The sequence below is a fragment of the Anser anser genome (assembly GCF_964211835.1).
Source record: "Anser anser genome assembly, chromosome: 2".
In the NCBI taxonomy this organism is placed as follows: domain Eukaryota; kingdom Metazoa; phylum Chordata; class Aves; order Anseriformes; family Anatidae; genus Anser; species Anser anser.
In genome coordinates this window covers 131,649,023-131,669,340 of record NC_139721.1, presented here as the reverse complement: position 1 = coordinate 131,669,340, position 20,318 = coordinate 131,649,023, and the positions used below count along the sequence as shown (strand labels likewise).

Genomic DNA, 20,318 nt, shown 5'->3' with positions numbered 1-20,318 from the left:
GAGAATTAAAATGAAGGAAGAATCCCACTAGTCTATGCAAAAGCAAAAAAGAGGAATGCCATTGTAGATCTGCTGGAATTGACACAAAAGCCTCACATAGTTCAACAACAGCAGAAACAAAACCAATGGAAAAGACAAATATCTAAGTTCACTAATACACTTTATTTTTATCCCCAGGGTAGGACCTGACCTTCCTATCAGTGCCATTGTAGTGGTAGTAAAAAACAATCCTTCTTCCTTACGCTATTTTTTCTCACCTTCTCTTCCTAAGGGCATTGTCTTTGATTATTATTGGCAGGCCAACCTTTTACATTCTGTCATCCTATGCAACAGGATGCAATGCTTATTCATTCATGTCTGCTCTTGTCTTGTCTACCACTTTTTTCTACACCAATATTTAAGGTTCTTTCTCCTTTCAGCAGAACAGTGTAAAAATATTTTCCTGTTTTTAAAAGACACATGAAAATCAGCTACAAATTCTTGATTTGCTCATGTATTTGTCCGTACATTGCTATGTTTTTTCAGATTAAAAAAAAACAAAACAATAAAAATAGCTGCAATAGCTGAGATAACCAGAAGCTCAATAGGAGTTGTTACAGGTTAACAAGTCAATGATTTATTAAATTACAGCCGGTAGACAACAGACGTAAGATAGTAGGTATCAAGCTAAGCGCGGAAAATGTCACTTCTGGGTAACAGATGGGTGACAAAGTGCAGCTCCTGTGCTCATGTTCCCAGAGTAAGGAAAAGGTACCTCCTTTGCAGTTTCAGAGTCTGAGGATTTAAGTTGAAAATGAGTCACTCCAGGCGTTAGATTACATCTGTTCACAGCTCCCCATACACATACATCCCAGTCAACACTAAATCAGGACAGAGATGGTGGAAAGCTCTGCCTGTGAGAGGACTGGCACTGGTTATCACGCTCCAGTCATTAACTGGACTGGTTATGACACTTCTCAAGCCAGGAGAAAGCACTAGGTTGTTACTCTCGCAATGAAGTTTGGATCACGCGTCTGATTGGCCTGTACAGTTTGAATTCAACCTTTTAATTTTTTGCAGCTTTAGGACATAAATATAATAGCGTTGCTCAAAGAACTGCTATTTTCCCAGAGCTTAGTGGCAGCAAAAAAATGAGGTTTTTAATGAATGTTTTATTTTCCTACGAATATCATTTCCTTCCCAAACCTCACTGTTCTCTTTTCCAGGTCTCCAATACGCTGAGCGAGGATATTATTCTCCTTCTCTGTAGATTTCCATGACATTTTGGCAGAAGCTACTGCTTTGACAAGCTCTGGATTGGAAGCTTTGCTTTCTGATGCGCTCAGCTTTGTGACTGGCTGCTGTTGAAAAATTAAATGAAGAAAATAAGCACTATTTCTTTCACAAAGTCACAAGTGACCTGAGGGAAGCCTCTCTGGGTGGGAATGGAAAAAAAAAATAAAAAAAAGAGGCCCACTTTTTGATGTTCTGCAAGTTTCCACGAGTTAAGATCTTTGGGAGACGTTGGCAACACCGTTTCTTTTCACCACCTTGCTCTCCTCCCCATTTATCCTCCCTGAAACCCTAAAGTTTGATGTTTTTTTCCTGAAAGTCACTGCAGCCATGCCGGTGCAGCTGACACCCCGCTCCTACCTGAGGTGACACCGGGTACACGGCTTACGTTAACACTTGACAACACTGCATTAAGGGTCCCTCACACGCCCAGAACAGCCTTTTTGTGACTTCCAACAGCCCTATAAGATCCCTGGCTGCTCAGACACCGCCTCGCTGGAATCCCTCGCTCCCCTGTCACCACAAGAAGGCCGCGGCGGGGCCGGGGGGAGCGGGGCCGGGGGGAGCGTGGCGGCGCGGCCTCGTTACCTCTCCATCGCCCGCACCGCGTAGCTGACGAGCGGCCGCCCCTGCAGGCCGCAGAATTGCTTGGGGGTGGCGCCGCCCAGCCGCTCCCCGCTGCCGCCCGCCGGCAGCACGGCCGACACCGCCGCCGACACCGGCTCCATCGCTGCGGGGCCCGGACACGGCACCGCTCCACGGCCCGGCCGGCACCGCGCAGCCGCCCGCCCGCCTGACTTAATCGCCCGCTGCGTCCGCAAACCAAAGAATCCACTGCGCGCGCCCGCCCTCTCCCCCCCCACCGGCAGAGACGCGCGGACCGGGCAGCCCCCGGGGGCGGGGCGGGAGGGGCGCGCGGGCCCTGGGGCAGCGGGAGGCCACTGCGGGCCCTTTAAGCGCCCGGCGCATGCGCAGTCGCGGCAGGGCTGTTCCCACCTGCGGCGGGCGGGGGGGAGCGGGGCAGGGGCTGAGGCGGGGGATGTGGAGAGGGGCCCGTTCTTCTCCCCCTGCAGGGCCCCTGTCAGTGCGTGGGGAGACAGCCCGCGGGTGTCTCCTAGTCCTGTTAAGAATAAACGGAGTAGAACCCACACGGAGACTTCTCTGAGAAGTCAGTCGGACCCCAAAAGCAGCACAGAAGGAAGTTTATGCCAGTGTTAGGGCGTGAAACGACCATGTGGGAGCACAGAGGCACCATAGTTAGCAGTTACTCGATGGAAGCGAGGCGATCCTCCTGCCAAAAGCAGAACTCACAGACCTTCCGTACTGAAATACTGCACAGTGCGGTGGAGACACGCACACGTTGCATGCAGGGGGCTGAAATCGCACCAGCTAGTACCACGCAGTGGGACTGGAGACGGGCTGGTGGGAAGGGAAATGGGTGTGTAAAGCAGGGAAAGGACAGAAGCCATGCAGATGGCTGGAGAACTGGAATGGATGAAGAGCCCCTTCATCACTAAAAGTGCTAGCTGGCGGTTGAACTGCCTTCCTGACGAGTTTTGGTCTCGTTGTCTTCGGGACTGCTAATCATGGGATTTTTTTTTAGAAGATCTGTTGGCTAAGGAACATGTTCACCTGTTTCTTTTCGTTTTCAGTGAGTCTTACATTTTCCCTTCTTTGAAAGTGTCATTCTCTACAGCTAATTCCTGAGTGATGACATAAGGTTTGTCTGTCGTCTCTTTCCAGGACTTCCAAATTTGCCTTGACTCTTTCCTCTGTGCAGATTGCTGTGCATTCACTGTCACTTCTTTGTTATCAGATGCCCAAAATGAAATTTTCTTCTTAAGGTAGGCTCCTCCAGCATTTATGCTGATCTTGGATCACATACGTTATATTATTTTGACTTATTTCCTTGCAGCTGTTCCATACAAATACATCCATGGCAGGTTGTTCTGCAAAATTCACTTTTTCCTTTTTTTCATTAGATAGATATTCTGAATTCCTGATTCAGGTCTTCATAATTCAATTCATGAAGAGCACAGTCATTAATCTAGTCAAGCCTAGCCCATTTTCCAGACTTTTCTTCTTGTTTGCATTATTATAAGCAGCAAAATATGGTCTGTTTTTTTCCTGTGACTCCTCCCACTGTGAGGAGTAAGGCTTTCCCAAACACAGAGTCCCTTCAGAAAAACTTCCCTTCTTGACATGATTTTGCATTTCTTCCTCTATTCCAACAGTCTGTTGTACCTTCCCTTGCCCACGTAGTGTTTCCCCACTTTGTTTCTTTCATGCATATTAATTTCTTCTATGAAGGTTAAAAAGTTAAGAGAAATTCAGGAAAGAGGATCACATGGAAAAAATGGTTCTGTTTTTGTTCTGAAGCCCATTTTTCTTATTATGTTAAGTGGATGAGGCTTGATCTGTCCTGAAGAAACTATATTTGATAATAACTTTGATAGTCACACACCTCATTGCCATCAAATATGTTGTATATTAAAGAAAAAGATTTGGTGATCCAGCCAAGCAGCACTTTGAAGCTGCTTTTGGATGTACGTGGGCTTCAGATGCTTCAGAAGTTTTCATGCTTTTCAAAGTCCTTATGAAGTCAAAAAACGTTTGTTTGTACCTCTCTGTGAGGTGTAAAGAAGAGCCTAGAAATGCTAAGTGAAATTTTCTATGGCTTTTAAGTACTGAACTCCTATATAGTTATAGAAGGGCAGGAAATCTACTCCTGTAGGTCCGTGAATAGCTGATTTGCCTGACATTATACAGGAATTTCGCACAGGGCAAGGGTTTATGTGTGCATTTTTAAACGTATATTTTTAAACTATTTTCTTAGGTAGCTTGTTAAGTTTGAAACCCCTCTGCTTCTACTTTTCAAATTTTCACACAATGGAACTAGTCTAATAGTAACAAGCCACCCTTATTTATCTGCGGTGGCTCAGGAATAGTTGTGACAGATATTTGGGGTCCATTAGGTGTAATGTGTAAAGTGAAGGAGAATGAAGTGCTAAATATACTAGTGGATTGGATGATGGTTTGCAAGTTTTGGTCTGAAAGGTACCCCAGATCAGTTTGTGATCAGATATCTGTACTCTTGAGATATCTGTAGTCTTGAGCTGGCAGCACCTATCAGTTCTTCAAGAAGCCCTTCAGTGTAGATTCCCGTGGTCTTGGTTACTGCTATTTCACCTTTAATTTTCTGTTCTCGTAGGCAGTGACTAAGAAGGAAGAGTTCGTTTAATATTCTTATCAATTCATGCTGTATCTTAGCACGAGTTAAGAAAATTAGGATTTTAGTTTTTACATCTTTTTAATATTCGTTTGATAGTAACATGCTGTGGAACACAAAGGCATTTTGTGATTACATAATTTGCTTCTGTTCCATTCCATTTTACATTTTTGTTGAATTATTCTAATCATTTGGTTACTGTGTCCAATGCAGGCTCATATATAAGTATTTGAAGTGGGATAAAAAGTAAATTCATGGATATTGAGAGAACAATTTTACGTGTCTTTTATTGGATAAAGAGGAATGAAGGCAACATTTTTGCCTCAAAGCAAGTAAAGAGCAAGTTAATCCATCATTTCTATGCAGGGGTATAACATCTGAAAACACAGTGGTAGTTTGCAATTATGCAGTAAATATGCCAATCATGTACTTAAAAATAAAAGTTTTTTTTCCCCCCTTTTTATTGAAGAAAGAAGAAGCAATCTAATTACAGAAGTCAAGTTCACTTGAAAACATAAATGTTGGGGAATTAATTAAGTTCAGTTACTGAAGTGATAGAAATGATTTAGGGGGAAACATTTCACTCAGGGGCTGGTGAGGCACTGAAACAGGTTGCCCAGAGAAGTTGTGAATGCCCCGTCCCTGGAGGTGTTCGAGACCAAGTAAGATGAGGTCCTGGGCAACCTGATCTAGCAGGTGGCATCTCTTCCTATGGCAGGGGCATTGGAAGTAGATCATCTTTGAGGTCCCTTTTAAGCCAGGCCATTCTATGATTCTATGATTCATACTGAAAGGGCTTTTTGTAAAAAATGAGTAAAGGAGTTCAAGTTCTTAAATAAAAATTGCAGTTGAGTCCTCTGTAGATGTGGTATAAATTAACTGAGAAATCATCTCTCTCTTTTTCAAAGTCATTTCTAAGCTCTTGAAGTATTTTGTTTTTAACACAGGCAAGCTAAGATGAACTCACTTTCAGTTGCACCAAGGTTCACTATTCTGTGTTTCAAGGGAAGGGCATGCAGTCATGGGATGTTTGGCAGATTAAAGTGAATTGTAAAGGCAAAATTATTAAAAAAATACAAAATCATAAAACTACTATGGAAGTGCAATATTTATAAAAGACATCATAAAACTAAAAATACTTAAATTCTGAGACCCATTCTTGCAGCTAATGTGATATCTGCAGCATTCTGAGCAGTGAGTGATGCAGGATTTTAGCCAGAACTTTGTGTTTGCCCAATTGTATTTCACTGATTTTATCCAGATATGTAACAGTTATTACCTTAGTGGTGGCGTGCCATAAAATTCAAATTCAGAACTGTAAGCAAGTGGAACGTCAGTTCTCTCTGGAGAGCTCTTCTGTTCAAATAAGATAGCAGTCTTAGCTTTCTTTAAGTTACCAGTAACTGTCCGTGACTGTGTACACTGTTGACAGAGAAAAACACATGTACTTTGCATATCTGAAGAGATTAGAGAGAGATTAGAAAGAAATGACAGTGTGTCTGGTTTTATCATGCATGTCTATTGCTATCTGTAGCACTTTACACTAGATCTTAAAGGGTTGTGGCTTCATCATCATTTCTACATCTGTATATGAAAAAAAGAAAAAAAAAAGGAAAGTAGAGAGTCTGGACAGTCGTTTTGTTTCCAGATATTTCATTTCAGTTCTGATTGATCACTAGAAAAAATAAAAAAACAAGGTAAAAGTTGTCTTTTATGCTCTTCGCAATCTTTTGATTGTTGCAGTCAACCTTCCAGGTAGTACATTTGGATTGACTTGCTCCTTCACTGTTCCAGTCTTCGTTTCACAGCAGCTGTCTGAATACTTGCTCTGTGGTGACAGTGGTTCCCAAGTCTGTAAAATGTCATATGGGAACATACAGCTTTGGGCAGTACAATAGACAGTCAAATGTTGAAAAAAACAAAACTATTTTCCCTACAAATCATAATTAACAGCTTTGGGGAAATCTTACCTTATTAGCATATTCCTACGTATGTGTTTTTATAAATATGATTGCAAAATATGATTTTAAAGGGTTATTTCTTGCTTTGAGATTCTTTGACGAAGGAAACTGTAGATAGACAGAATATTTACATAAACTGTAGTTCTTTTGATTTGCTCCTATTGCTATGTGGAATTGAGATCAAAACATCATCTATTCAGCAAGGGAGTTATGCACGTGTGTTACTTAGATGATGCAAATAGTTGACTATCAAATATCAAAGCGTGCTTACAGGCCTAATATGTAGTGTACATAGAATCACCTATAGGCCAGATCCCTAACGGGAGTTATAAATGTTGTTGCTTTCATACCCCAGTTTGCAAAGTATTTTTGATACATGCTTTTGATTTTTGACAAAATGGTGTAACGAGCTCTAAATTTTAGTTGATGAGGTAGAAGTGCTCCATGATTTTGAGTTTATTAATCACTGAAGCATAAATAGAAAACATAAATGTTATAAATGTAAAGAAAACGTGATCTCTGCACACAACAGAGTGTTTCCATATTTGCATTTCATTGTAGGTAACTGTTGAAAAGCATATATCGAGTTCCACCTTTGTATTACTTGTGCTAGAAAAAAAAAGGCATAAATTTTATTTGATGTTAGACACATTTTAAAGCTTCAGCATAAAATTTTATATTTTCACCAGAGTGTTTATCCCTTCTCTACTCAGTAATCCTTTAGGCTATTTCTTTGGGATATGGCAAGTCAGTTCAAGAGCTAATAAGTACTTTGTGTATGCAAAGTAAAAAAATTTAAACAGAAGCGAATTACCCCCATAGTATCTAATCCAATAATTCGTGAGAGTGAGAGTCTCTGACTGCAACAGTTTTTGTGAAATTCAGAACAATTAAAGGACTTCAAGAAAGTCTACTGCTTTGGGGAGTGCTGTGGCAAGCAGATGATGAGGTGAAGCCTCATAATTTTTCGTTAGAAATGTTTGCTCCAGGAGCATCTCCATGGCTTCCAGGTACTTTGGTCAGATGTCAAATAATACCAAGGTTGGGGAGGCCTATCTGCTCAGCTTCAAAGTTAGCATTTCTTGTAATAATTTATAGGAATTATGTATTAGGGCATTAGACTGTCTGAGTGCATTGTATGGTGACCCTAAAAAAGGTGAAGATGTGCAAGTTGAGGGACAGAAATCCCTCAAATTGTTTTCCACTGTCACTTTGATTCAAGAACAGGCACAAGTTATTAGGACAGTGCCTTATCATCTCACTAAAACCAGTCGTGGCTTTTTTGTTTTTGTTTTTTTTTTGACAGTCTTTCTTTCAGTCATGAGTAGAGAAACAGTTACCTCTGAGCAAACACAAATGGCAGTTTCCTTTTCCCAAATCAATTCACAGCAGAGAGAGTCTATGTACCTGGTTAAGTACGTGGTATTACGCCACAAATGCCAGTGATCAAGGATGATGTAGAGGAACATTAGAGAATACTTGAGAGCTGGGATTTTCATTGCTCTAAGTCTTTGTTTGAATTTCGGTGTGTCACGCTGCATTTTATTGCTTTACAGTGTTCTATGTTATCTCCATGGAGTGTTTGGTCCTAGCTGTACTGTCAGGGACTGAAATTCCAGCAGGAAAGACAAGATACTACATAACACAAAAAACGGACTTTGCCCTGGTAGTGGGTTTGTATTGTACACGTTAGGCAAAGCAGTCATGTGGAGCTTTTTCATTTTTCTCCTTTTGACTTTTTAGGGTTATGTTCCAACCTCTTTGGCATGTTTTAAGGGAAGTGCCTTAAATTACAGCCTGCCTTGTGGAAAGGTGAGTGAATCATTTTTCTCCTTTTAAACAGTTATTTTATAGTGAGCAAAAACTGCAGGATGGTAGTCCCTAAGAACTGAAAAATGCAGTATTAACAGTAGTCCTGTCCTAATCCTTTTCCTCATCCTTTGCTGGCTTGTCCAGTTCTAGCACGAAAATGGCAGATTGGAAAGGGGCAACACTTAGATCCTTGCCGTTTTTTTAGAAAGATCAAGGTTTCAGAATTTTCCCAGCTGCAGCAATGTGTCTATCTGTCATCCAGCAGTTACATAGACTGAACCTGTTTAACATACACCGCTGAGCAACCATCAAAGGTTAACCATTTTCCAGCATGCTAATCTAGCTGGGTGCAAACCAGTTATTTAATGAAGAATGCTATGTATACTGTCAGCTTTTCTGAGTAATCCAGTCCTACTCATTTTACTTTTAAAAATTCTTCTTGACAGTTACCTGTACCTGTACAATTGTTTCCACATGCATTCACTTCTCTTCAACAATGAAAACTTAAGGAAATGGACTAAGTCACTGCAGAACGGTTGCTTAGATCACAGAATCACAGAATGGTTGAGGTTGGAAGGGACCTCCTGAGGTCACCTTGTCCAAGCCCCTGCTCAAGCAGGGCCACCCACAGCAGGCTGCCCAGGACCACGTCCAGGTGGCTTTTGAATATCCCAAAGAGGGAAACTCCACAACCTCTCAGGGCAGCTTGTGCCAGTGCTCAGTGTTGTGGTTTAACCCAGCAGGCAGCTATGTACCACACAGCCACTCACTGCTCCCCAGTGAGAGGGGGAAGTGGATTGAAAAGGATGAAAGTGCAAGAACAAGATAAAGACAGTTTTATAAGAAAGGGGGGAAAAGATAAAAGTCCAAAAATCGAGAACACGGCATCATACCAGCTACTGTGAAGAAAGTTATTCCAGTCAAAACCAGAACACTCAGTCAATCTCACAATAAAGAAGCACTTCCTGATACTCAGAGAAAACCTCCTGTGTTTCAGTTTGTGCCCATTGCCTCTTGTTCTGGCACTGGGCACCACTGAAATGAGCCTGGCTCTTTGCAACCTTCCTTCAGGTATATCTACACATTAATAGGATGGCCACTGAGCCAAAAAGATAGAAAAGGTGGTCCTAATTAATCCTTTTTTTCTTTTTTTTTTTTTTTTCCTTTATCAGAGTAGAATTGTGGAATAGGTAACCTAACTACTGGAAAGAGTAGTTTGGTCATTGAGACTACATGAGAAAGAGAACTTAGATTTTTACTATAGCTAGAAATTTCAAAGTAGAGGGCAGTAGCAGGAAGATTTGTAAGGGGCTCCAGTATTTGAATAAAGAGTACCACAATGTACTACATTCTTAAGTTAAGATTCAGACAGCACCTTGAGTGGTCTGTCTGATGAAGACGTCTATATAAAAGTATACAGAAAAGTATTTAATTAAGGAAGTAAAAAATGAAAACCTATATTAATATTTACTTTATTCTTGTTAAAGGATATTGCAAACATTTTCCTTTTGCAGAAGTTTCAAGATTCATAACTGATTACAAAAAGCTCAAGAGCAAGTAAGGGGACATTAGTTTCAGAACACCTAAAAGAGGTTTAAGGGGTAACTCACTACCTTTAATCTTAGAATCACAGAACGTCTTGGGCTGGAAGGGACCTTAAAGATCATCTAATTCCACTCCCCTGCTGCCATGGGCAGGGACAGTCTTATTCATAAAATCAGGTTCCTGTAACAGTATCATGGTAACACCAAGAGAAAATGCTTTTACTGGTAGACTTTATCTATGTTGTGAACAGGATTTTGATCAAAATTTCTCAGCAAGGAGTTCAGTTGTGTGGCAGACTGATAACTTTCTAAGAAGTATAAAGTAGGTAATTTAGGCAGTAGAAAGAGGAGGCTGTAGTCACACTCTAGAAGGTATGACCAATGCAGTGAGGTGTCTTTCCTTTGCATGATAGGAGAAGACACAGGGACAGTCATGTGAATTTAGGCTTGGCAGTCTATTAAATCCCAACAGTAGGTTGTGCATTGGCTAATGTTGAGCTTGGCAATCTGCAGACAAAATTCTTTTGTAGTCTCCTGAAAAGTTGCAATGAGCAGAAGAAAAGGAAAGACATGCAACACATATTGTCCTCCACATAATTTTGTTCCATCTTTGAACCATTTTCTCTCCTTTCACCTCTTCTAAACACACCCAGATTCAGACATTTCAGTATCTGAAAACAAAATTTGCAGTGCAGGGGCACAGCCTGTTCCATACAATCTGCCCTGGCTACCATCCTAAAAACTGCAATAAAGATGTACAAAAGCAAAGGCTTCAGCAGGCAAATTTTTTTGCAGCTTTACATTTTAGAAACAGTCAGACCTCTGTTCTTCATCCCAGCTTAATGGCCATAGGGAGTCTAAAAGAGCTTTCTTCAACCCATCCCAAAAATAAATGAATAAATAAATAAGTAAATAAATAAAGTAATAATCTAACAAGCAACAGATGTTTAAACTTGCTTCAGCTGCAATTAAAACAGTCTTTGTGCTACAGAGTCTGTGTTAAAGCTCTACATAGCCCCACCACTTCTCAGTGCCCGTTCATGTGGTAGGGCTAGACTTGTACTTCCATTTCTCCTTAGGCCCTCCCTCAACTCTCCACTATTTTATATAAAAGAACTGTAATGAATGTGCCTGGTTGGCTCTTCCTTAGCCCACTAAAGCATCACATTTCACAGGCTGGATTATGCTTTTACTATGTTTCTTTTCCTTACTAAGTAACTTCTCACCAAGGCTAACAAAACAAATCAAGTGTGGAACTCCTAGGTCAAGTCGTAGCATGACTTTTCCTCTGAGTAGTCAAAATTAAAAAATAATGCATCCAGTCATTCCAAAATGAGATTTAAAATATTTCTATATCAAAATACAAGTGTGTTGTGACAAATGTAGTTCAAAACAGCTATGGATTTAAACAACAAGACATTACTACATTATTATACAACTCCTAAAACAGAGCAGGGGACAAGAAATAAAATATTCAACAAAACATTTTTAAGTGATTTATTATTTTTTTACTTAATATTAAGTAGATGGTAACAAATACCACTTTTCAACAAGTGTCATCTTTGAGGTCTAGTAAACAGAACCATATTATTTTTACAGTATATTCTGATTTAGGCCTTTTTTCCAGAGATCTGATTTTTTTTGTTTGTTTTCCTTTATGTTCATGAAGTACCCTATTCCACAACTAGCTATAGTAAAGCCCTGGTTTCCATTTATATTAAGAGGTCCTCTGTATTTCTTTGTTTTCTGTAGAGGCATTAAGACAGCCTGAATCCCAGCTAAGTAACGTAGTATTACCTCGTTCACTGTAATATGTCGTCAAACCTAAGCGAGTTAGGAAAAAACAACCCCCAAAATGGAGTTATAATCCAATGTTTGTAAATATTTTTTCACTGATGAGTAGAGACTAGTTATTGTTATGGCATCTAGTTTGAGTAGCATTAAGAGTTAAGAGTATTTACGTGTCGCTGAAGTACTGAGGAAGGTGGGTGTTTGAATATTAACTGGGTGGTAGGCAAGTTACCCGTAAATCACATTTTTCTGGTGTTTCAGTCCACATAACTCATTTGACAAGTGAGCTGAAAGTCTGGGTGCCTTTCAGAAAGATGCATGGACAGGCTTTCTGTTGGGGTGGGGGAAGCGTTCAGGCAAAATTAACAAATCCAGTGACAGAATGTCTGCTTAACTCATAAATCTCTAGAGAAATTTCAGTTTTAGCCCAGAGATATGTTTATATGTGTGTCAATGAAGTTAAAATCAAAGCCCCTTGCCTGGCCTAAGGGAAAGGAAACGCATCATGAGAATAGGATACCTTCCAACACTAAGGATTCCTTATAATTTTCCACTGAACACCTCCAGGTTAATACTGTAGCAACAAGACTCCCACAGTGGAATGTGTTGAACAGCCCATTCTTGATTAATGCTAGACTTCTCCAGGAAGGATATAAAGGTCAAGGTTAGGAGGACTGCAGTGATTTACTAGCAGAAATCTGTTGGGTGTTTTGAAAGATGTTATTCAAATGTCTGCTTTATGTCCAAATGACTGAACTTGGACTGGGCATTTTCGATTCCAAGGCTGCTAGAAAGGAGGGAGCAACAGATTTGTTACTGTTGCTAAAAAAAAATGAATAAATAAACTTCTCAAAGGGCCTTTCTTGTCTAGACTGCTAGTGTCAGGCCCTTCTGACTTCCGCAGTTGATAAAGCCTTAATGACTCGTGCTATCTACTACTGACTGCCTCCATGCAGTGTGCCTCTGAATGCTACCATGCTATCAAAACAATCAGCATCTGGCCAAGTTTCTATCTAGTGGTGTCTAAGGAAAATTGACTTCCATTCATTATGAAACAATTTACCCTTTAGCTGGGGGCAGTTTTCATCAACTGGAAAGTAATGAAATAATGATGGCAGATTAACAAATTATTTCTAATTTATTCACTTGTAGTTTTCTGAAGCAAGTGCAACAACTTATAAAATTATTAGGTTCTTTTTAAGATGTTTAAATATATAAAAAATCTGTTTCTTTTCTCAAATCTTGAATTGCAGAAAAGTGACATTTTGTGCAAGTGGCGATTATCTTCCTTCATTTTGACTGATTGTCCAGCTACCAAGAAGGGTGACACAGGTATTTATTTCCTTGTTGAAAATGAGGCAATGAAATTGAGCTCAATCTGCGACTATAAGGAAATGCTTTTTTAAGAATCCCCTGGACTTAGTGTCTGTTTATAAGTTAGGATATTACTGAGAAAGTCTCTATACTCTTATTGTAATAAATCTAGACTATTTGGTGATCTAATATCTGTAAAAACTACTTATCAGCCTCTACGTTGTACTTTTTCAAAATATTCACATGCTTATTGCAGCTATTTGGCTTAATATTTCAGGTGAAAACTAAGAAAATTATAGCATATATGTCTTTCCTTGTTAACACTGAAACAAGCATTAGATGTACCATATGTTAAATTATTTCAGTTTAAACAGTACTATTTTTTTCATTAAAGCTTTGTCAGTATCCTTTGCTGTAGATACAAGAACGATGGCCCATATCCTACCCACAACAACTTTACGTTCGGGGACTCTCCATATAGAAAAAGCTAGCTGGATGTACTTGTATAAGGCCTTTTGTCTGGATCCTTGGACAGACCCCTGTGAGTCTTGCAAGTAACAGGGTGAAATAGAAAGCAGGTTGTATAGGCCAGGTGGAAGCATTCAGAGCTAGGATATGAATGGCAAGATACCTTATGAAAATTCGTCAGGATGAGCCTCTTTCTAACACTGCTTTCCTGCCGATCTCTCTTGCAAAAAGCTGAAGTCCTGCCCAAAGACGAGACCCTAGCTACCTCAGGTGGCACTTCAAAGTTAAGTCACTGCTGATGGATAAAGCTTCTACTGGCTTCTCTTGTTTATTCAAATATAACAGTCTTGAGATGGGCCCTATGGTCTTTCTGTTGCATCTTCAGCAAATTTCCATGAAGTCATCTTAATGGAAGTGTGTCAGTTTATTCCCCTTCAGGTGTTCCTGTGTGCAAAGACAAACTAGGAAAGAGTTACTATCTCTATTGCTAAGTGCAATCTCTTATTAAATATGCACGTTGTTCCTACGGTCAAACTTCACTGACTATAGAAGGGTCATGAGCAAGATGTGTGCCTGTTTTCACTATTCTTCTAGCAGTCAAACACAAAACAGGCAGGGCAACCTTACTGATGCAGTGACCATTCATTGTCTTTTAAAAGAATTATGGTAAATTTTTGGTCTATTATCTCAGTCTTTTTTGCTATATCATCTTGAAGAATTAGCCAGAGGATTTAAAAATTGATGTAATTTTTGGTATTTGGGAATAGTCCTTCCCTTGTAAAAGAGATTGAATGAGACTATAATGTCTGTTAAAATCAAAAGCTTTGGACTCTGTAGGTCTGCTGGCTTAATTTGCAATGTCACATCACCTCTCTCCCTGCTAATTCATTTATTCATCTTCTATCATCTTAGGCTTAAAAGAAGAATCCTTTAAGATCAGAGATTTTATTTATAAATGGTCTCTGATCTCATCGCTCTTATAGTTTCACGATCATAGAACAAAACTTGAATCAACTAGGTCATTGATGCATTTTTTTAATCGTACCACCCTGTATATACCTTTAAATGAAAAAAAGTTTGTATCTTTGCACAAGTAGCAGATTTTTAAGAGAATTCTTTAAAGTAGCTTTGAGGAAAAGTCATTAAATTTTGTCGTTAAAAGTCAGGATCCAATAAGTCAAGCAGCAGCAATGATTTTCAAACAGTTTCTATTTACAACCAAGGAAGATCTGAGCTAAGAACTTCATGATGAATCCTTTGAAATTAAAATGCAAGACTGAATGAGAAAACAACGAGAAGGTTAAAGGGAGCTCATGTGACACCTTATTATTAGGCAAGACTTTTCATTACTCTCTGTTGTCGTCTTATCTTTGGGTGCAAACAGGGTGTAAAAGTTAATCATTTATGAACAGCAGTGTCCTGTGATGAAATCTTGCCCGTATTACCTCAATATAGTTTGAAAGATTAAGACCAGATGATTCACGGACTATGTGTTGAAAAGTAGGTTGTTTTCTATATATTTCCTGACATGTCCTGTAATGATCTGTGGACAATGTGCAAGACTGTATTGGCTGCATGGGAAAGATTTTTTTCTGACTGTTATTTTTACCATTTGTCTTTGACTTGATCATCATCCTTAGTGTAAAAAAATGTGGTGTTTTACTAGCTTGTAAAACTTCCCAAATACACATTTCTTCTGCAGTGTACAACTTGAGAATTGTTAAATATGAACCTAGTTTGGACTGTTAATAAGCACCATCTGTTCAGTTGTGAACGATTTTTACATCCAAAAAGAATCTACAGAAATATTATTTTTATATTAAATGTCATGAATAGATTTTTTTTGAGCAGATGTTCTCCCACTTTTTAAGATTAAATGTTGTGACTGATTAAAATGTGTATATTTTCATACATACAGCCAGACAATACAGTTTCTTAGCAGTATTTATTTTTGTACAAAAAAAAAAAAAGAAACCAATTAATTTGAAAGGAAGTCATATCTGTCTTTTGATTGCACACTTTTAAACAAAAATAATACAGAGTGGAGAATGAAAAAAAAACAAACAAAAACAAACAATTTTTAATTTGCTATTTCAAAATAACATCTAAGTCTATGAATGTTCAAAATGAAAATATATAAACCAAGAATGCTAAAACGTCTATTTTACATTATCTACAAAATGTATGTTCTAATCCAGCCACAAATCATAGGAAAATACTTTGATACATGAGAAAAGCTATAAACATAGGAACATTTTGGAAGGAAATAACACACATAAAAGCTCATTAAATAATTACAACAACAAATAAATAGTTTGTTCAGCTTTACTTTTTGATTGCTGCCATGCATATTTTAATTTTTGGTATACTGAGATAAAAGAAAGATGAGCATGCAAGGCATTTTTTTTAGAATGAATCTGAAAGCAGATACTAGGTGTTGTATTTTAAGCTGTTGTCAGAAGTTCATAAAACATGATAGAGAAGGCAACAGACGTGATAATGAACTGTTCTCATGAAAACACACAACAAAGCATCTTTTTACAAAATAGACTTCAGTGAATATTCGTGGCAACTTTTCTTTGCCTCCATGGCGGGAGAAAATGTCAAAGTTTAAAGTGTGGGTTTGGAAGGCTTGTATTATTCCCCATCTTGAGCACTTGGAAAATCACCCAAATCGTCCATATACTGAGAATGCCCCTTTTGGTTTTGGTCAAAGCAATAAGCGTGCAGCGTCAGCTGAGAGCACAGCAATGGCAGACTTGTCTTTAAGCAGTCAGAACTGTAAAGCAAATGGTTACAGGTGAGTTCAGTTTTGGCAGGAGGAGCAGGAGATGAGAAAGGAGAGAATGTCTGACTTCTAACTTGTACTGTGTTTGCTGGATTTACTGGCTCTTTTTCTCTCTTTGTGATGCTGGATGGGCTTTGCTTGAGAGGTTCCCTCAAAGTTGTGGCTGGACTCATTGTGCTGCCTGGTGTAGCGCTTGCACTTGCAGGCCGTGACCACAGTTATTTTGTAGGTTCTTATACTTCCATCCTGGCACTGCAGCTGGATCCTCTGGGTGCGAGTTTTGTCGTTGACGCATCTCCACTCCTGTGAGCTCCGCCTGCTCCAGTACTTGGTTCCGTACCCTCCTCCAATCCAGTTGGGGAGCAGCGGCAAAGGGAGGCATTCACCAGCACACACCAGCTCCTTCAGGGGGTTGATGCTGGTGCACTGGCCGTCTGAAATGTACTTGGTGGATCTCAGCTCCCGGCAGCCAACTTGAACCCGATCTGCAGAGTGCACAGAATAACAGACACTGAGATTCGGAATGCAAACATCTCCTTAACCAGACATTTTCACATTAACAAGCTGCATTTTGCAGGAGTTAAAGGAGGCTGTAATCTTTACGGGACATCTTTTTACTGTTGTGTCCCCCAACACAAGGGCCTCAAGCACTGATGGTATCTCTGGGTACAGCATAAAGGAATCGTAAGGATACGCGCTTCAGCAGTTGTGGGAGAAGAGGCACTTTTATTCTCTATCCTTCTTCACAAGGACATACCTTTCAGAAGAGAAAAAATGCCCCAAGGGAAGAAATGTTTCCTGCTTGTTCTCAGTCTAGGGAACTTGCTCTGTGATGTTTACAACAATTACGTTGGATCATTAGCAAGGGGGAAAACAGTGCTTTGGAAACTGTTTATATGCCTTTAAATTAATTTTAAATAGTATGTTTCTTGTCCTTCCGCGGTTACAGCGGACTGAGTCTCCCATGATCACTGATGCTCTGAACACAGACACCGTGGAAGTGATAACAGCTCAAGTTGCCAGGGAATGGTGTTCTGCATACAGTTTGAATGACCAGCAGTAGCAATTTCTGAGTGGCTGTTGTGCCTTCAGAGCAGAAGGCATCTGTCTGGTTGTAGTAATCTCTACGCTATGTGTAACATAGAGGATCCTGCAAATTCTCTCGGGCAACTGACATAGAATGAAAATGCAGAGCTTCTAATACAGGCATGTTTGTACCCGTCTGTATGTGCAGCTCTGCACCCTGCAATAAACACAACTGTTTATTTCAGTAATTACACTTTGAAATAAACGCCCACAGCGCGCTTAATTTTAATAAGCAATCTTTACTGGCTATGCTCTCCCTCTTTCTGCAGGACAATTACGACGCAGATTCTACACACAATGCAATTAACTAACGCCTTTAAAATACAAGTAATTACCAGAAACATTTCAGAGTGAATCATGAGAGGCTTTGAAGGTCCATCTACATATCACAGCTGCGGGCTGCTTCTGTTGACTTTTGGGAAGCCAGTTGGGAACGGGGACATGGAGTTAAGGCCACTCGCCTGTCCCCTGCGCCTCGGGGTGGGCAGATCTGCGGGGCGACCTGAGGGGCTGGTCCCGCCTGACTTGCGGATGAAATTCAAGTTTCCCTTCCTGCAGCTGCGCTCAGGAATGTACCTGGGAGCAGCCGGTGGCGGATCCGAGTTTGTCTCCCCTGTTTTTACGTCTTTCCTGGCTCAGCTTTTCTCCAGTGACAGCTCGGTGACGGGGAATAGCTGCTGGCCGCCCCGGCCCCCTGGCCGTGAGGGGACGCGTGGGGCCCTTCCCTCGGCACCTGGCGCGGCTCCGCGCTGTGGGGGCCGCTTCGTGCCCTCCCTTTCCAGGGCCGGCTCTATTTTTATCGTCTCGCTGTGGGTGGGTCGGGTGTCTGTTTGGATTTCTTTCATTTTAGGGAGGCGGTCAGGGAAGGAGCAGATAAAGTCAGCGGGAGGTTCCCAGCTCCCCGCGCATCTGACACACGTACATAAAACCCAGGAGGAAACTACGGGAGGCAAGTCGGAGCAGGGCTCCCAGGTAAATGCCGAGCTCATTTGTTTACTCCCGCTGGAGGTGTAAAGCAGGTAGGCGCTCCAGCAGGAAGCAAAACCAAAGAGCGGGAAGAGAAACGGGAGGTTTGGCCGTCCTGCGCCTGAGAGCAGCCCCGACAGCCCGCTGAGGGAGGGCGAGCCGGGCCGGGGGGCGCTTCCCATCCCCTCCTTCCCCCGGGACAGCCGGGGGGAGGAGGAGAGCCGGCAGCAACCCCCGGGGGACAGCCGGCAGCGTCCCCCCGGCACCGTCCTTCACCCCCGGCACCTCTCCCCCCGGCAGCACCCCGCAGGAGAGGGGTCGGCGGGCGGGCGGACGGACGGACGGACGGACGGATACTCACTGCCGCGCTCGGGCGCCGTGCCCGCGTAGTGCCGGCCGCCGTTCCGGGCCTGGTTCAGCGTGCTGTTGCTGCCGGGGCTCGCCGGAGCGGGTTTGACGACGTGCGAGTAAAGGATCTCGGTGGCATCGTTCTTGAAAGCCGAGAAGCTTTTGGCGAAGATGCAAGCGAGGAGCAAGGCGGAGAAGTGAACGGCAGGGAGCAGCATGGCTGGGGCGGTCTCCGAGGGAGCCCGGTGAAAGGTTTCTCTGCTGCTGCTTCTCGGCAACTCTGCAGTCGCTCTTGGACGTTTCCCTTATATATTCAGAGAGGCTTGGCATCCGTTCAGGTGTAAAGTTGTGGAGAGCTTCAGAATGAAAAGCCACAAAAGGGGCGGGATCCCTACAGCAGCCTGCGAAGACCTCTTCCCAATGGGAGCGGGCAGCGAGCAGAGGAGGGGCTGGATGCTGGGTGCTGGGTGCTGGGTGCTGGGAGCCCTCCTCGGGCTCTGAGGGCATCCCAAAGCCCGGGAACCACGATGGGCACTTCGGCCTCGTGTCCCTGGCACTAAGGGGCAGAAGGAGCCTCTGTGGCTCCTGCCACGCGAAGTCCCTTCCCCTCCTTGCCAGGGCGCCCCTCAGAAAAACTTGCCCGTTCCGTGAGGATGCAGAAGTTTGCGGATCTTGCAGGAAACCCCTAGTAACACAAAGGCTGTCTGCTATATGCCAAGATGGCTTAAAAAAAATTATAGTGAATAATTTAAAGTTGCCTCTAGATGTTTTAAATTATGCAGCTTTGATCAACTGTGTGGAGCACTGCTGGAGAAACTACTTGTTTTAGGGGAATATTCTCTCCCTGGTGTGCACAGCTACAAGTATGTATTTCTGGATCACCATGCATAAAAGCATCTCCTCTAGGCTCCTTAGCACAAAATGTCCATATTCATAGCCTCTCACTATGCTCATTCACCAAACTCGTCTTTTTTAGTTTTGCACATTGCCTAGAGCATTTTTGTATTTTAAATGTATTATTTCATGTAATAAAGAAAACAAAGAGGGAAGAATAGTCCTTATTTTGGCATGTGCTTTTATTGTGTCACACACTTACTTGATTTTCCATAAAATTACATGGCCCAAATCCAAACACTAGTGTAAATTGAGATGCTGTCAGTAGGCCAATGCTTGTTTGCATCGGCGGTGAACGCTCTGTAGATTTTCATTATAAATAAAACAACTGTGATCAACACTGAAAGCTATAGTGTTCCGATTAAAAGGAAACGTTTTCCTCGGGAGAAAGTACAGCCACGCAGGAGGTGACATCATGTAAAGATTAGCCTCTAGTCCCACAGCCTTTGTAACTGAGTTGATATCTATAGAGTCACGCTGGATTTTATTTGCTGTAATGAAAGCAAAGCTGGAATACAGATCAGTTACCTCTGCTGACAAGGTCAAAACCCCAGAAATTGAGAGAAGGCAGGTTTGTTTCATCCTAGTCACAAGCAGACATTCGTCTGTATCAGCACCGTTTCCCTCCTGTGCCGCTGAGCAAGTTACTGTGGGCTTCAGCTGGAGGAAGGACAGATCCGCAGCCAGTACCAAACTGATAGCCTCTGCTTAAAAGACACAGGAAAAACAGGAGTGGTGCAAGGTGAAGTGAGTTTTTCTGGTGGAGCTGTGTGTGGGGAAGTGAGTTGATTGTCTGCATCTATTATGAGTAGCCCAACCCAGTTCTGGAATAACAAGAATGTTGC

General features: G+C 41.7%; 2 protein-coding genes across 9 annotated transcripts in view; both read right to left on the bottom strand.

Moving 5' to 3' along the window:
- CRPPA (CDP-L-ribitol pyrophosphorylase A) overlaps positions 1 to 2,249 on the bottom strand; it is a gene marked incomplete at its 5' end in the record, with an annotated part of 126,773 nt that extends 124,524 nt beyond the window's left edge. For 3 of the 8 annotated variants that reach the window (XM_083822870.1, XM_083822868.1, XM_083822869.1), the window contains one exon: positions 1,861 to 2,248. In XM_083822870.1, coding sequence (XP_083678996.1) covers positions 1,861 to 2,000 — 140 coding nt within the window. The other 5 variants (XM_083822865.1, XM_083822867.1, XM_083822871.1 and 2 more) reach the window with 5 other exon arrangements.
- A 13,068-nt stretch (positions 2,250 to 15,317) lies between these two features.
- On the bottom strand, positions 15,318 to 19,896 carry SOSTDC1 (sclerostin domain containing 1). The gene is made up of 2 exons (XM_083822884.1): positions 18,593 to 19,896; positions 15,318 to 16,664 (listed from the first exon to the last, which is right to left on the bottom strand). Exons 1-2 carry the CDS (start codon positions 18,795 to 18,797, stop codon positions 16,249 to 16,251), a joined length of 621 nt encoding a protein of 206 aa, XP_083679010.1. The 5' UTR covers positions 18,798 to 19,896; the 3' UTR covers positions 15,318 to 16,248.
- Between the last annotated feature and the right edge of the window lie 422 nt (positions 19,897 to 20,318).

Coding starts and splice junctions, on each gene's coding strand:
- SOSTDC1 (XM_083822884.1), bottom strand. CDS start 18,797: ATGCTGCTCCCTGCCGTTCACTTCTCCGCCTTGCTCCTCGCTTGCATC. Junction 16,665..18,592: donor CACGGCGCCCGAGCGCGGCA/GTGAGTATCCGT, acceptor TGCACTCTGCAG/ATCGGGTTCAAGTTGGCTGC.